The 16,471-nt window shown below is 40.9% G+C and overlaps 2 protein-coding genes across 2 annotated transcripts in view; one reads left to right on the forward strand and one right to left on the reverse strand.

Moving 5' to 3' along the window:
• Positions 1 to 5,106, forward strand: part of ATAD5 (ATPase family AAA domain containing 5) — a 64,586-nt gene extending 59,480 nt beyond the window's left edge. Inside the window, exons 20-23 of the mRNA XM_030923471.1 lie at positions 2,346 to 2,527; positions 3,045 to 3,880; positions 4,586 to 4,744; positions 4,857 to 5,106. Of these exons, the coding sequence (XP_030779331.1) occupies positions 2,346 to 2,527; positions 3,045 to 3,880; positions 4,586 to 4,744; positions 4,857 to 4,935 (1,256 nt within the window). The 3' untranslated portion in view covers positions 4,936 to 5,106. The remainder of the gene's footprint in view (positions 1 to 2,345; positions 2,528 to 3,044; positions 3,881 to 4,585; positions 4,745 to 4,856) is intronic.
• A 3,846-nt stretch (positions 5,107 to 8,952) lies between these two features.
• TEFM (transcription elongation factor, mitochondrial) lies at positions 8,953 to 15,652 on the reverse strand. The gene is given in 5 exon segments (XM_010372287.2): positions 8,953 to 9,585; positions 10,357 to 10,509; positions 13,869 to 14,195; positions 14,197 to 14,333; positions 15,582 to 15,652. Coding segments are annotated over 5 exon segments (1,077 nt in total). The 5' UTR covers positions 15,613 to 15,652; the 3' UTR covers positions 8,953 to 9,156.
• Positions 15,653 to 16,471: the final 819 nt, after the last annotated feature.

A 16,471-nucleotide genomic window follows, 5' to 3' on the forward strand; every position in this document is an offset into this window, starting at 1 on the left:
AAGTAGATACGCCTATATATTCTATTCAGTGTAAGCCCATAGCTTTAACCATATCTCAAAAGTAAATATAATATATAACACATGGAAAATATCCTGGTGTAACAAATTAGTTAATAACGTTTTGATATGCCACTGGATATAAATTGTTACAGCAAGAACTTTAGAAGACAGAAAATAAGTATAGCATAGTTTCTCTTCTTTTTTTTCTTTTTTCTTTTTTTTGAGACAGAGTCTGGCTCTGTCGTCCAGGCTGGAGTGCAGTGGCACTGTCTCGGTTTGCTGCAATCTCCACCTCCCAGGTTCAAGTGATTCTCCTGCCTCAGCCTCCCGAGTAGGTGGGATTACAGGCGTGTACCACCATGCCCAGCTAAGTTTTTGCATTTTTAGTAGAGACAGGATTTCACTGTGTTAGCCAGGATGGTCCCGATCTTCTGACCTCGTGATCTGCCCACCTCAGCCTCCCAAAGTGCTAGGATTACAGGCATGAGCCACCGCACCTGGCCAGTTTCTCTTCTTAATTGTCCTTTTTTTAATATACATTTCATTCCTGCCTTTAAAAAAAAACAGATACATAAAACAATATTCCCCTACTTCTTGAAAGTAGCCACAGTTAGACCTTTATGCATATAACATAAAAATACTTATTTAGGAAAATTAACCTATTATTATATATGTTGTTAGTTATTTTTAAGTTTATTGTCAGCACATATGGTCCTATTATCCCACTGTTTTTCACAGCTGCATGCTTTTCTATAGAATAGAATGGATGTACCGTAATTTAACCATTACTTATAGACATTTAAATTATGTTCAATATACGGTGAATATCTTTATACATATATCCCTGAACATGTCTGTAATACTGATGGAGAGAATTCTAGAAGTATGACTGCTGGGTCACAAAGGGTGTATACACTTTACATTTTGATAGTTGTTGTCAGACCGCCCTCTGATGACAATTGTACCAACTTATGCTCCCATGAATAGTATATGATGGTTTTTTCATGTGTACTGCTGACAAAACTACATTATAATTCTTTTAATTTTGCCAATTTAAAAAGTGAAATACGTACAGTATATTATTTTAAAATTACATTTCCATGCTTACTGGTGAAATTGCATATCTTCTTATTAGGTCTTTGAAATTATTATTATTATTATTATTTGAGACGGAGCTTCGCTTAGTCGCCTAGGCCAGAGTACAATGGCGTGATCTCAGCTCACTGCAGCCTCTGCCTCCTGCGTTCAAGTGATTCTCCTGCCTCAGCCTCCCAAGTAGTTGGGATTATAGGCACACACCACTATGCCAAGCTAATTTTTTGTATTTTTAGTAGAGATGGGGTTTCACCATGTTGGCCAGGCTGGTCTTGAACTCCTGACCTCAGGTGATTCACCTGCCTTGGCCTCCCAAAGTGCTGGAATTACAGGTGTGAGCCACTGTGCCCAGCTGAAATTACTGTTTCTTTTTTTTTTTTCCTTTGAATTGGAGTCTCACTCTGTTGCCCAGACTGGAGTGCAGTGGCGTGATCTCAGCTCACTGCAACCTCCGCCTCGCAGGTTCAAGCTATTCTCCTGCCTCAGCCTCCCTAGTAGCAGGGACTACAGGCATGCGTCACCATGCCTGGCTAATTTTTGTATTTTGAGTACAAACGAGGTTTCACCATGTTGCCCAGGATGGTCTCGAACTCCTGAGCTCAAGTGATCCATCTGCCTCAGCCTCCCAAAGTGCTGGGATTACAGGCGTGAGCCACCTCAGCCAGCCTGAAATTAATATTAGGCATTTATTTTTCTTCTGTGATTTGCCTGCTCACAGTCCTTGCACTTTTTCTGTCGGATGGCTTTGAAAGTCCCCCACCATCACCTCACTTAGTTTATCTCTTGGTAGAAATAATGCTTATGACTGGGCACAGTGGCTCACGCATGTAATCCCAGCACTTTGGGAGGTCGAGGGGGCAGATCACTTGAGGTCAGGAGTTCGAGATCGGCCTGGCCAACATGGTGAAACCCCGTCTCTACTAAAAATGAAAAAATTAGCCAGGTGTGGTGACGCATGCCTGTAATCCCAACTACTCTGGAGGCTGAGGCAGAAAAATCACTTGAACCCAGGAGGTGGAGGTTTCAGTGAGCTGAAATTGCACCATTGCACTTCAGTCTGGGTGACAGAGTGATACATTGTCTTAAAAAAAAAAAAGAATAATGCTTATATTGTACTCTTAATGAATTAAACAACAAAATGGGGGTATTTGTCCAGAAGATGTCAAAGGATCTCAGGCTTTAAATAATTGTTTGATACAATTTGTTTAATACATATATAGAGAGAGCTAAGATATTCTTTTATTTTGTAGGTGGAAATAGCAGAAATGTACAACTAGTTTGCTCTGAACATGGCCTTGATAACAAAATTTACCCTAAAAATACTAAAAAGAAATGTATAGACCTTCCGAAATGTGACAGTGGCTGTGCTGAGACCTTGTTTGGTCTTAAGAACATTTTTTCCCCATCTGAAGACTTATTTTCATTTTTAAAGGTATTTTCAATATCTGTTTTGCAATGTTGAATTTATATTCCTTTTCATATTCCCAACAGTAGCCTCCTATCTTTTGAATCTTAAGTTTAACTTAAATATGCCTATAATTTGTATAAGCCTTAGGTCTCTGCTTTTAACACATTCTATCACTTTAACAAATGGTGCATAGGCATTGCTCTGAATGCATATTATAGGATTTAGAATATAATTTAGAAAATTTTTCAGATAGACTATTTCAGAGAAGTGGTTTTAAATAAATGTGCTTATAATAATATTGCAGTATATACTACATATATAGAGAATTTAATTCTCCAAATTAATTTAATTTAAAAAATTTAATTCTCTAAATTTAATTTTTAGACTTACAGTACTATTTTGATATATTAAATATAGATAAAATTATGAGGGGTAGTGACTCAATACTTTTAAGTTAGAATAGGGATAACACTGTATTCATACAAGAAGTGTTCAAACTATGTACTGCTATAACATTTCTTTACTCAACATTGTTTTTCAGCACAAAATCACAACAAAGGAAGAATGGCATAAACTCATCCAGCTTCTTACAGAATTCCAAATGCGGAATGTAGATTTTTTATATAGTAATCTTGAGTTTATTCTACCATTACCAGTTGATACCATTCCAGAAACTAAAAACTTTTGTGGCTCATCAGTAACTGTGGATGCCAGTACAGCAACAAAAAGTATGAACTGTCTTGCTAGGAAACATTCTGAAAGAGAACAGCCATTGAAAAAGTCCCAGAAAAAGAAACAAAAGAAAACATTGGTAATATTAGATGATAGTGACTTATTCGACACTGACTTGGACTTCCCTGATGAATCTATTAGGCTGTCCCCTGTGTCGTCTTCCTCAATTTCAGAAGAAAGCAAAGCCAGAGACAAAGGAAGCAATCCAGAGACAAAGAAATCTATTCCTTGTCCTCCCAAAACAACTGCAGAAAAAAAATGTTCTGCCCTTATTTCTCATTGTTTAAATTCTCTCTCTGAGTTCATGGATAACATGTCCTTCTTAGATGCCCTTTTAACTGATGTAAGGGAACAAAACGAATACGGTAGAAATGACTTTAGTTGGACAAATGGAAAGGTTAAAAGTGGACTTTGTGATGAGTTTAGTCTTGAGAGTAATGATGGATGGACTTCTCAAAGCTCTGGAGAATTAAAAGCAGCTGCAGAAGCTCTCAGCTTTACTAAATGTTCTTCTACTATTTCAAAAGCACTGGAAACCTTGAATTCTTGCAAGAAATTAGGAAGAGATCCAACCAATGATCTTACTTTTTATATTTCACAAAAGCGCAATAATGTATACTTTAGTCAGTCAGCAGCTAATTTAGAGTAAGTCTTACTTCCTTTACTTTTTATTTTTTAGTAATAAATAGTAAAGGGGAAATCATTAGTTTTTTCTTAATTTAAAAATGCTGTACTATTGATCATCATAAGCCCTTAACATTAATAATGTAGCTTCTAATGAGACAGTTAAGGAGACCAGCCTGATTGCTGGCAAGAGAAATAATGAGTGATTGGGGTGGATTTAGGTAACGCTTGAATGACCCAGGAGGGAGTTTGGTCTTGCTGTGATAGATAGCAGATAGTACTGAGTTTTTCTTTTTTTTTTTTTTTTTTGAGACAGTCTCGCTCTGTGGCCCGGGCTGGAGTGCAGTGGCTGGATCTCAGCTCACTGCAAGCTCTGCCTCCCGGGTTTACGCCATTCTCCTGCCTCAGCCTCCCGAGTAGCTGGGACTACAGGCGCCCGCCACCTTGCCCGGCTAGCTTTTTGTATTTTTTAGTAGAGACGGGGTTTCACCGTGTTAGCCAGGATGGTCTCGATCTCCTGACCTCGTGATCCGCCCGTCTCGGCCTCCCAAAGTGCTGGGATTACAGGCTTGAGTTACTGAGATTTTTCAGTATGGGAGTGATTGATGTGTTGACAGGAAATTAATCTGGAAATGTCATCTGGTCTAGATCAGAGGCAAGGAAACTAAACTGGTTGTGCATTTTTCTTGGGCATTAAAAATTAAAAACAATGCATTACTTTTACAGCAATGCTTGGAAGAGGATAGCAGTCATTAAAAGTGTATTTTCGAGTCGATCTCTTCTCTATGTGGGTAATAGGCAAGCTAGTATAATTGAATACCTGCCAACCCTTCGAAACATCTGTAAGACTGAGAAGCTAAAAGAACAAGGAAAAAGTAAAAGAAGGTAAAGGCTTTATTAAAAACAACATTTTAGATAGTTTTTTCAAGATTAATACATATTTTCATAAGATGAAAATGTTAATATTAAATTGTATTTTTCTTTGTAATTTTGACAGATTCCTGCACTATTTTGAAGGAATTCATCTTGACATTCCAAAAGAGACTGTGAATACTTTGGCAGCTGACTTCCCTTAATGTTTCATACTAACAATGCTTTGTATAGATTATCATGTGGTCCTTAAGATAACATTTTTATATTATGTGGATCTTTGTGGAAAAGTATATTTCTCAATGTACATTTTAAACAAACAATTTGTATATTTTTTTATTGGTGGGCAAATATTTAAAATATTTGAGTTACAAATTGTATATATGATTGTAATATTGTTTTCTGAATTTTTTGTATTATCTGATTTAGCTTTGTTGGGGTATTTTTTGTATGTAAGTGAACTGTTTCTGGCAGGTAGAGTTCATTAAGATGAACTCCCTATTTCAAGTGTTTATATTATATATTAGCTTAATATTCAGATACGTTAGTGTCACTAAAGTTGGTATACAATCTCCCACTGCTAAATTTGACTGGCTTTACAAAAAAAAAAAAAGTAAAACAAAAACATTATCTGATGAATTATATTTTTAACCCAAAAGTTAAGGATCCTCATATTGTACAGTTTTTTGTTGTTGTTTTTTGAGACGGAATCTCGCTCTGTCACCCAGGCTGGAGTGCAGTGGCTTGATATCAGCTCACTGCAACCCTTGCCTCCCAGGTTCAAGCAATTATCCTGCCTCAACCTCCCGAGTAGCTGGGATTACAGGAGCCCACCACCTTGCCCAGCTAATTTTTGTATTTTTAGTAGAGACAGGGTTTTACCATGTTGGTCAGGCTGGTCTCTAACTCCTGACCTCAAGTGATCCATCCGCCTTGGCCTCCCAAAGTGCTGGGATTACAGGCGTGAACCACCGTGCTCAGCCTATATTGTACAGTTTTGAACAGTATATGTTTATAAATGTGTGTGAAGATAGATATTTTTACCTCTTATTTGTTCAATTTACTTTTTCTTGCATTAATTAGTATATTGATCTAATTAAAGGTTAAAGCTAAAGGCTTTATTAAAAAAGAGTTCAGATGTAATCACCTTGGTAAATATGTATATTGTATGCATTTGAATATAGGATATAACTTAAAGATTTCATCACTGTACAGAAGAGAGAATAAGATCTTCTGAAGTTTTTTTTTTTTTTTTTTTTTGAGACGGAGTTTTGCTCTGGTTGTCCAGGCTGGAGTGCAATGGCAGGATCTTGGCTCACTGCAACCTCCACCTCCCAGGTTCAAGCGATTCTCCTGCCTCAGCCTCCTGAGTAGCTGGGATTACGGGAACCTACCACCATTCCCGGCTAATTTTGTATTTTTAGTAGAGACAGGGTTTCTCCATGTTGGTCAGGCTGGTCTCAATCTCCCGACCTCAGGTGATCTGCCTGCCCTGGCCTCCCAAAGTGCTGGGATTACAGGCATGAGCCACTGTGCCTGGACTGAAGTATTTTTAAAATATTTTTAAAATACTGTTTTTTCTCCTCTAAAAAAAAAAAGAAAGAAAGAAAAGAATGGGAGTATTTTCCTCCCTAATAGGGACACATTTAATATTTTATTTATTTTTAGGTTTATAATAATTCAGGGAAAAAAACTTTATCTTTTTTTTTTTAAGAGGTCTCACTCTTGATCTCACTCTTGTTGCCCAGGCTGGAGTACAGTGGCACAATCATAGTTCACCGCAGCCTCCAACAGCTGAGCTCAAGTGATCCCGCTTCCTTGGCCTCCCAAAGTATTGGGATTATGGATGTGGCCACTGCACCCAGCCTTTTCATTTTTTTTGTTTGTTTGAGATGGAGTTTCGCTCTTGTTGTCCAGGCAGGAGTGCAATGGTGTGATCTTGGCTCACTGCAACTTCCACCTTCCGGGTTCAAGCGATTCTCCTGCCTCAGCCTCCCGAGTAGCTGGGATTACAGACATGTGCCACCACGCCCCACCATGCCCAGCTAATTTTGCATTTTTAGTAGAGACAGGGTTTCTCCATGTTGGCCAGGTTGGTCTTGAACTTCTGACCTCAGGTGATCCGCCCGCCTCAGCCTCCCTAAGTGCTGAGATGAGATGACATGCATGAGCCACTGCGCCCAGCCTTTCAGTTTTAAAGACAGTAAATTCCTGGAAGATTTAGATTCACTTTTGTGATAATGCCATGTTTCTGTTATGAACAACTAGGTAGTTGGAGAAACTATCAAAATAGAAAACAATGGCAAAGGAGATGGTTTGGATGGAAAGAGAATGATTTCCTTTTTAGACATGCATAGATTGAGGTATCTACATTTCCAAAGTGGAGATGTTTAGGTACACAATAACATATGTAAATGTAGAAACTTTATTTGTGCGTGGCAACAGGTCAAGAGTGTATACCAACTCTAGGGAGCTGGAGGTGCTAGAGAAGGGAGGGCTTCCATTTCTTGCTTTGTTTCAGATTATTTGAAATCTTTTTTAACAAGTATATTTCACTTTTAGATTATAGAAAATGTTTATGTTACAGAAAATATTTAATACTTTTTTTTTTAAGAGATGGGGCCTTGCTATGTTGCCGAGGCTGGCTTCAAACTCTCCTGGGCGCAAGTGATCCTCCTACCTCAGCCTTCCAAGTAGCTGGCAGGCCCGCACCACTGATATTTAATACTTTGACATCAAAGAGGCTTAGGTTCATAAAGAAGATATATTGAGGACCTCAACTAAGGTAGACAGTGGTAAAATGGACACCAAAAGATGGTCTGTCAAGTTAAAATATTCCAAAGTTAAAAAATGAGCCTGCTGGGTGCAGTGGCTCATTCCTGTAATCCCAACACTTTGGGAGGCCGAGGCAGGAGGATCACAAGGTCAGGAGTTGGAGACCAGCCTGGCCAATATAGTGAAATCCCATCTCTACTAAAAATACAAAAATTAGCTGGGCATGGTGGTGTGTGCCTATAGTCCCAGCTACTTGGGAGGCTGAGGCAGGAGAATTACTTGAACCCAGGAGGCGGAGGTTGCAGTGAGCCAAGATCACGCCACTGCACTCTAGCCTGGGCAACAGAGCCAGACTCGGTCTCAAAAAAAAAAAAGCCTATTAGACAAAGCTTGTTTCTTTTTGGCTAATATATTTGAGCTGATGAAAGTCATCTTTTGGGGCCGGTTATGGTGGCTCACACCAGTAATCCCAGCACTTTGGGAGGCTGAGGCAGGAGGACTGCTTGAGGCCAGGAATTTGAACCCAGCCTGGGCAACAAGGTGAGAGACCCTGTCTCTACACAAAATAAATTAGCTGGGTATGGTGGCATGTGCCTTTAGTCCTAGCTATTCAGGAGAGGCAGGAGGACTGCTTGAGGCTAGGAGGTGCTGCAGTGAACTGTGATTATGCCCCTGCACTCTAGCCTGGGTGATAAAGTGAGACCCTGTCTCAAAAAAAGAAAATCAGCTTTTGGAGGCAGTGTGGCAAACCACATTCTACTTAGAGAATAAGAGGATGATTCTATAAGCTGTGTTATCAGTTTTCTTTAGCTTTATTCCTTTTTTTTTTTTTTTTTTTGAGATGGAGTTTCACTCTTGTTGCCCAGGCTGGAGTACAATGGCACTATGTTGGCTCACTGCCACCTCCGCCTTCCAGGTTCAAGCGATTCTCCTGTCTCAGCCTCGCGAGTAGCTGGGGATACAGGCATGTACCGCCACGCCCAGCTAATTCTGTATTTTTTGTTTGGTAGAGACAGGGTTTCTCCACTTTGGTCAGGCCAGTCTCAAACTCCTGACTTCAGGTGATCCACTCGCCTCGGCTTCCCAAAGTGTTGGGATTATGGGCGTGAGCCACGGCGCCAGGCCAGCTTTATTATAATAAGTACCACCTAGGAAAACCATTATTCCCTATTTTAACAATATGATGATAATGCAAATGCTTAGTATAGATAGTATTTGCCTTTAAAGGGAGATAACTTTGTTTCTTGTTTTGTGAATTTGGCATCTGTTTCTTTTTTTAATGAAAAATTTTTAAAAATTTGTGATCTTGCTATGTTACCCAAGCTGCTCTTGAGCTCCTGGGCACAAGCAGTCCTCCTGTCTCAGCCTCCCACAGTGCTGGGATTATCGGCATAAGCCACTGCACCAAGCCCCATCTTACTGTTTAACACATTAACCTGAAAGGCACAGAATCTCATAAAATGTTTATTGATTTGGTCTTGGCTTATTGTGTAAACCATTTAATAGCCAAAAGTCAGAATTTAAACATCTAAAATACACTCAAAATGTGTTCTTTTCCAATAACATGGATGTTCACAACAGTTGGTGTTACGTTAGAGCTAATAATTATACATTAATATAACCGTAGCACATTAACCTCAGAATTCTAAGGCTCAGTCAAACACTGCTAATTCATAGAAGGCAACAGCTTGTAATAATGAATCATAAAGCTCTTCTACTCTTTGTAGTTCAGTAGATAAAAACATCTGTCTGTAGCGGACTATTTTATCTGATGGGAAGAACACCCGAGGATCCGCCTTCAGTACAGAATCAGAGAGAAACTGCTTCACAAGCTCTTTTCCACTAGTCCGGGAGTCACCAACCATCAGTTCAAAATGCTTCCCCACTGCGTTTCGATTCATGCTCAGCACCTGATGCTGCCCATCCTGGGCAAAAGTTTTATTCAATAAGACATACAGCATGGCTTCCATGATATGAAAATGTAGCAGTATTGGAAACAGAGATGAGTTTTGAATGGAAAGTCCTGTTTTTTCCAGAACATAGAAATCTGCTTTAGGCATCTTTGAAATGATCGAGGAAATCTTTTAAAAGAAGGCAAAATAAAGGAGCAGAAATAATTTATTACATTTTATGTTTGGTCCCCTCTCTGTCCCACTTCTATTTTAAAATATTATAATTAGTTAACTTATACTGTATCACTATTGACAATTTTGAAATAACTGAAAAAGCCATTTTATGAGCAGTCTGGTTCTGGTCATGGTTGTGTCACAACAACAGCTAAGCTGTTTAGTCCTCCTAAGTACCAGTTTCTTGATCTGTACAATGGACTTCATAATTTCTAAAATCTGTATTGGCTTTAAGATTAGACAACTTAAAACTTATAACCTTCAAATATTTTCTGGGATAGAGCATAGGGTTAGAATAACTAGCAAGAATCAATCACGTCTGCAACTGACTAATCACATCAGATGCTTGACTGAACCACAGATTTCATATGTATGATCAAGGTGATAATTCCTGCCCATTTCACAAGGTTTTGAAAACTCAACACAATGTGATGGCATTTTGAAAAATAAGCTGTATAAATAAAAGACAGTGATAATGTTCTATAACATTTAGAATGAAATACCATTGATTTTCTCAGTATCTGCCTTTAAAAACATAAGGCATTTCTTGAACTAACTAAAGGTTGAATTTTTAAAAATCAAAGGTGATGGAAAACGTAATAGGAACAAGTGAGTAACAAGTACCAGAAGAAAACCCATCTTTACTATTTTATTACATTTCCTTTTGGGACCAGAAGATTAAACTACACTCTAGCAGGTAGGAATCTGGAGGTGCAACTGCCTTACCTCTTCTAAGTAGACTGATGATGAGTATGATGTTCCCTTCATTAAACTCCAACGGTCACTTTGCTGCCAGTCCAGCACTGTCAATTTACGATCGAGGTGAGCCCAGGCAATTCTTCGAGTACCAAAAACAATAGATATGATACTATTAACTGCCTAAAAGAAAAAACTGGTTTAATTAGAAGTATAAACTTTTTTTTTTTTTCTTTTTTTGAGATGGAGTCTCACTCTCGCCCAGGCTGGAGTGCAGTGGCGTGATCTTGGCTCACTGCAAGCTCCGCCTCCTAGGTTCATGCCATTCTCCTGCCTCAGCCTCCCGGTAGCTGGGACTATAGGCGCCTGCCACCACACCCAGCTAAAATTTTTTTGTATTTTTAGTAGAGACAGGGTTTCACCGTGTTAGCCAGGATAGTCTCGATCTCCTGACCTCATGATCCACCTGCCTCGCCTCCAAAGTGCTAGGATTACAGGCATGGACCACTGTGCCCGGCCAGAAGTGTAAACATTTTACAAATGCAAACATAATCTACAAATTCAGAATGCCTAACTAGTTTATGTAATATCAACTTATAGTTTATGAACTGAGAATTATCAAAGAAATGCAGGAGTAATTATTATTATTTTGAGATGGAGTCTCACTCTATCACCCAGGCTGGAGTGCAGTGGCACAATTGGCTCACTGCAACATCCACCTCCCAGATTCAAGCAATCCTTCTGCCTCAGCCTCCTGAGTAGCTGGGATTACAGGCACCTGCCACCACACCCAGCTAATTTTTGTATGTTTAGTAGAGACGGGGTTTCACCATGTTGGCCAGGCTGGTCTTGAACTCCTGCCCTCAAGTGATCCATCCGCCTCTGCCTCCCAAAGTGCTGGGATTATGGGCGTGAGCCACCTGAGGAGTAATTATTATTAAACGGTAACCAACAGCAGTTTATAGATAAAGAAACTATACTCATCTCAGCACCTAGCCCAAAGTAGGCATTCAAACTCAAGTGTAGCCAGAGTCTGCACTAGATACTAGGAAACAAACATAACTGTACATTATAAGAAATGCCACCATAAAACTATTGTAGAGAGAAGTGATCAGGGAAGGTTTGCTGGAGAACTAGGAGAATGAGATGGTGAACGGGAAGTTATTTCACCCAGATGTCAGGAAAGATAGGCTGTTTGACATCTCAAACTCTGGCAGGAGAATAAAGACCGAATAGGCAGAGGACTAGGCAGGTGTCTGTAACCATAAGTAACCTGCTTTATCCTGAGTGCTACAGGGGCCACTAAAAAAACAGAATGTTAAGGAATTACATAAGATTTACATTTCAGAAAAATCACTGATGGTGTAAAAGATGGGCTGGAGGGAACTAAAGGTAGGGATCTGTGTTAGGTACGTGTTATAACATGAGAAAGTATTAAGAATTGAAGACAATGACAGAAGGAAAAGAAACAGATAGTGGGAACAGAATTAATACATAGGTTTAATGAGGAGTCTAAGATAATTCCAGTTTTATATCAGTGACTGAATGGCATCATTAATGATGAAGATGACCCTAGGGAAGGTGGGAAGACATTTTTTTGTTTTGTTTCGGTTTGTTTTTAATGTATTAAGTTTGGGTTGCCTATAGGGCTTCTTTTTTTTTTTTTCTTTTTGAGACGGAGTCTTGCTCTGCCACCCAGGCTGGAGTGCAGTGGCCGGATCTCAGCTCACTGCAAGCTCCGCCTCCCGGGTTTACGCCATTCTCCTGCCTCAGCCTCCCGAGTAGCTGGGACTACAGGCGCCCGCCTCGTCGCCCGGCTAGTTTTTTGTATTTTTAAGTAGAGACAGAGTTTCACCGTATTAGCCAGGATGGTCTCGATCTCCTGACCTCGTGATCCGCCCGTCTCGGCCTCCCAAAGTGCTGGGGTTACAGGCTTGAGCCACCGCGCCCGGCCCTGGGTTGCCTATAGGGCTTCTACAAGGAGATATATAAGTAATTGAATATTTAGATTTTGCTCCCTATCAAGTATGGGCTGACAATGAAGTACAATGCTATCACCTTTCTCCAACATGGCTCACTTAGTTATATTAACAAACTAATATGTTCTATAGATACAGAGGCAAATAAACATGAACAATTAGTTCTATTCCCATCTCCCTTTCATTGCTAAGGACTGGATAAATATCTTAAAGACAAAATAGTATAGATGCCCAAAATACAGACTTCCTATTGGTTCTTTTCTTTAGCTCAGTGACTCTCAAGCTTTAGTGTGCATAAGCATTACTAAACCAGACTACACACAATACTTTGTGGGCAATCGATTTTCTCTTAAAGGATTTTACTGCATGACTTATGTCTCCATAAAAACTGACTTAAGAATACAGCCCCCTAAATAAGATGCAACTGCACTATAATCTGGGTATAAATAGTTTTGGCCATGATTTTGGATGAGAATCCTCCCTGAAAAGTTTGGTTGAAATATGTTCCAGATCAATTGCAGCAGTTCTACCTGGAGTCCATGAGCGGACTTAACAGAATCTGCCAGTCCTCTGAAACTGTGCAGTATTCTGTGTATATGTGCTATATCTTTTTCTACGGGAAAAGGGTCCACAGCTTTCATCAGGTTTTCAAAAGTACCCATATTCCTCAAAAACCTGGGAGCCACTGGTCTAGAAAAAAATGGTGCTTATGATTTTTATGAGATAATGATTATCAAGCAATGTTACACAGGACATGAGTTCCTCTAAAGTTTAATATTTGAATGCTGTGTTGAGGCGCAGTGGCTCACACCTGTAATCTCAGCACTTTGGGAGCCCGAGGTGGGTGAATCACAAGGTCAACAGATCGAGACCATCCTGGCCAACGTGGTGAAACCCCGTCCCTACTAAAAATACAAAAATTAGCTGGGTGTGGGGCCGTGTGCCTGTAGTCCCAGCTACTCAGGAGGCTGAGGCAGGAGAATCGCTTGTCCCTGGGAGGTGGAGGTTGTCGTGAGCCAAGATCGTGCCACTGTACTCCAGCCTGGTGACAGCGCAAGACTCTGTCTCAAAAAAAAAAAAAAAATTGCTGTGTCAAATATTTGTAGTACTTATTTTTTTAAGATAATGGAAAAAGAATTGCTTTTAGAATGGCCATAACCCATCTTTGCTCCTTAATTTCTCATTAATCCCAACATCACCCTTAGACACAGCCTAGTATCTCCAATGACACTCCTCTTAAATAAGCCTTGCCTAGACCTGCTTCTCAATACTAACTGTTCTTTCTACCTAGAATCCCCTCCTCTCCCAGCCAAAGGATCTCTCCTTTAAGATCTAAATTGAGTTTTTCCAGTAAACTTTCCACAACAGTCACAGCCCATTGTTTTCTCTCCTCTCAACTGCCAATTTACTATCTGTACATCTCATTATTTGGTAGTGATCATATACTTGCCAACTAAACCTGAAGAACCTTGTCTTAGCCACTTCCCAACCCAATGCCCAGAAGACTGCTTTCCAGAGTAGGTTCTCAAATATTAGGCAGTATAGCAGACATGAAGAATATACCTTAAGTCTTTCTCTTTCTATGTCTGGTTTGAGGAACTTTCTCAGGAACCGGTTTTCCGGTAACTTTCTTTTTTCCCCTCTAGTCTTTGGACAAAGTATGGAATTACAAACTTGAACTGTACTTTTATACTTAAACAAGCGCACATTCATTAAACTCTCTAAATTCTGAAATGGCCCAAAGTTTTCTCTGTGCTTTACGATATTGAGGGACCTTCTTCCACGAAGAAATCTGAAAGCTTCAAGTTCTTTAGTAGATGCTGTATTCAACACATGCAAGATGGAAGCCTGCTGTTCTGAAGAGAAGAGCTTGTCAAGTGCATTTTCAGGGCTCCTTTGCATTTTCATCACAAAAAGTAACATTGGGAGTAATTTTCTTAGGTGTAGTGGATTTTTTCCGACAGCAGGAATTATTTAAGACCCGGAACACGGATGACCTCGACGGGGCCAGAAAGCATCTCCACCTCTCTAAAAGGAAAATGTAGCAAAATATAAGTTGGATGTCCTACTTCCTTTAGTGTTAGTTGCAAGCTTGACTAGATACTTTGCAAAGTCACAAAACTTTCCCGGAATTTAAGAACTAGTAGAGGACAATATTAAACTGTCCTGGAGAATCATCTTTAAAAGAGGATTAGTTTTTAAACTATATTACATAGTTTTAAATACAGCTTTTGTTGTTTTCAAGTTACGAGAGATGTCCCGATTTTTATGGATCAGTCTGAAGTTTTACTACCTAGAAAACTGTATTTTATACCCATTAGGAAGAAGGTAGTTGAAATAATTATTCCAACTGCTTAACGTTTTTGATATTTTTAATTTAGAGGAATCTTTTTGTAACTAATATTTCCTGTTAAGGTTTGTCTTAGGCCGGGCATGGTGGCTCACGCCTATAATCCCAGCACTTTCGGAGGCCGAGGTGGGAGGATCACCTGAGGTCGGGAGTTTGAGACCAGCCTGACCAACATGGAGAAACCCTGACTCTACTAAACATACAAAATTAGCCGGGTGTGGTGGCACATGCCTGTAATCCCAGCTACTCGGGAGGCTGAGGCAGGAGAATCGCTTTAATCCGGAAGGCGGAGGTTGTGGTGAGCCGAGATTCGCACCATTGCACTCCAGTTTGGGCAATATAAGTGAAACTCTTGTTTCAAAAAAAAAAAAAAAAAGGTTTGTCTTCACTTCCATTTTCACATTTTAGTATCTCATCTGGTGGAACTGAATAAAATTAAATTGTATACGTTTATAAGAAATGTTTCAGCTAAGTGGTAGATTTAAGGGCAGTTTTATTTTCTTCAGTACACTTTTCAAGATTTCTACCATGACATTTTTGCAAGTATGAGAAACACCATACAATGCATAACTTTGTAAAACCAGTGGGAAGTCACTCTAACATCGCAGCCACAGGAAAGTAATGCGGCCAGAGGTAAGCAAGCGGCTATGAGAATCTGAACCATCCGCCCACTCTGAGGAGCCACCCGTGGACCCTGAGGCCAGGGAAGCACAAATGTTCCGAAAACTGCCCCGTCAACTAGGCTGGGGCTCCAGGAGAGGGGCCTGAACAAGGGACATGAGGAAGGAAACACTCTAAGACATGAGGGACAAGAGGAAGGAAACACTCCAGGTTCCTCCAGAATACCTCCAGCCCTATTCCATTAGGCTCTAGGGTCAGAGGCTACTGACAGACAGAAAACTACCCCAGTGTTCCAAGCACCCTACCTCCCGCCATGAAGAGGGTCGGGCCGCACATCTCCAAATTGAGTCAGTAGGTCCGGTCTGCCTCCATTGACTTCCGGTTCCTGCGTGCTGCGCCCAAAAGCGCTCGGCCTGCACTCGGCGGAAAGGTTGTTGTCCAAGCGGCGTTCCGGAGCAAGGCCGGAGGTGTGTCCCGCTGAGCAGTGGGTCGTCCGCGTCTGGGCTACCGGCTTCCGAGCGGGCGCCTGCCGAGGCCCTGGCCGCGGATCCCGAGTCCCTGGCTGGCCCGCAGTCTTCTTCCACTGCACCGGGGAAACGTTCTTGCCCCTACCGACTCTTGAGAGCCGCTGGGCCGAATCTCCAGGAAGGCGATTCGGAGGCCAGTGTTAGTCTGTAGTGGGCGAAGTCCCTCCTTCGTGGAGACTCCCTGGGTTTCTCTTAGACACTTAGATTGAGGAGCTCCTGTTAGGGCCCAGCCTGTGGCGCCGGGAGCGGGATCTGGTGGGGGCAGCGTAGACAAGGTCCTCAAATAACCTTTTCACCAGGTAGACTGGAATAACGGGGAGAGATGCGAAGTGTTTCAGGAGCTCATCAGGGAAACAGGGCAGGCAAGGGATTAGGGAAGGGCGAGGGAGGAGGAGATTGCGTTGGCGCTGGAGCGGTATTCCACTTAGAAGGGATAAAGGGAGATGAATGTGGCGCCGAATTGAGTTGGTCCTTGTATGATAGGTGGAGCAGTTGAATACTCCACCAGGGAGGAAGAAGCCTGAAGTCCCCGAGGTTTATGATTTGCAGAGTCAGACTGGAGATGTGTTTCTAGAAAATTGGCCATATACTGTATACCGAATGTGAGGCTGGATTGGAGGTGAAGAGCCTGGGAGCAAAGAGAAGTTGGCTCTCCTCTTCCCAGGGGA

This window comes from Rhinopithecus roxellana, chromosome 19 (assembly GCF_007565055.1).
Source record: "Rhinopithecus roxellana isolate Shanxi Qingling chromosome 19, ASM756505v1, whole genome shotgun sequence".
NCBI classification, from domain to species: Eukaryota; Metazoa; Chordata; class Mammalia; order Primates; family Cercopithecidae; genus Rhinopithecus; species Rhinopithecus roxellana.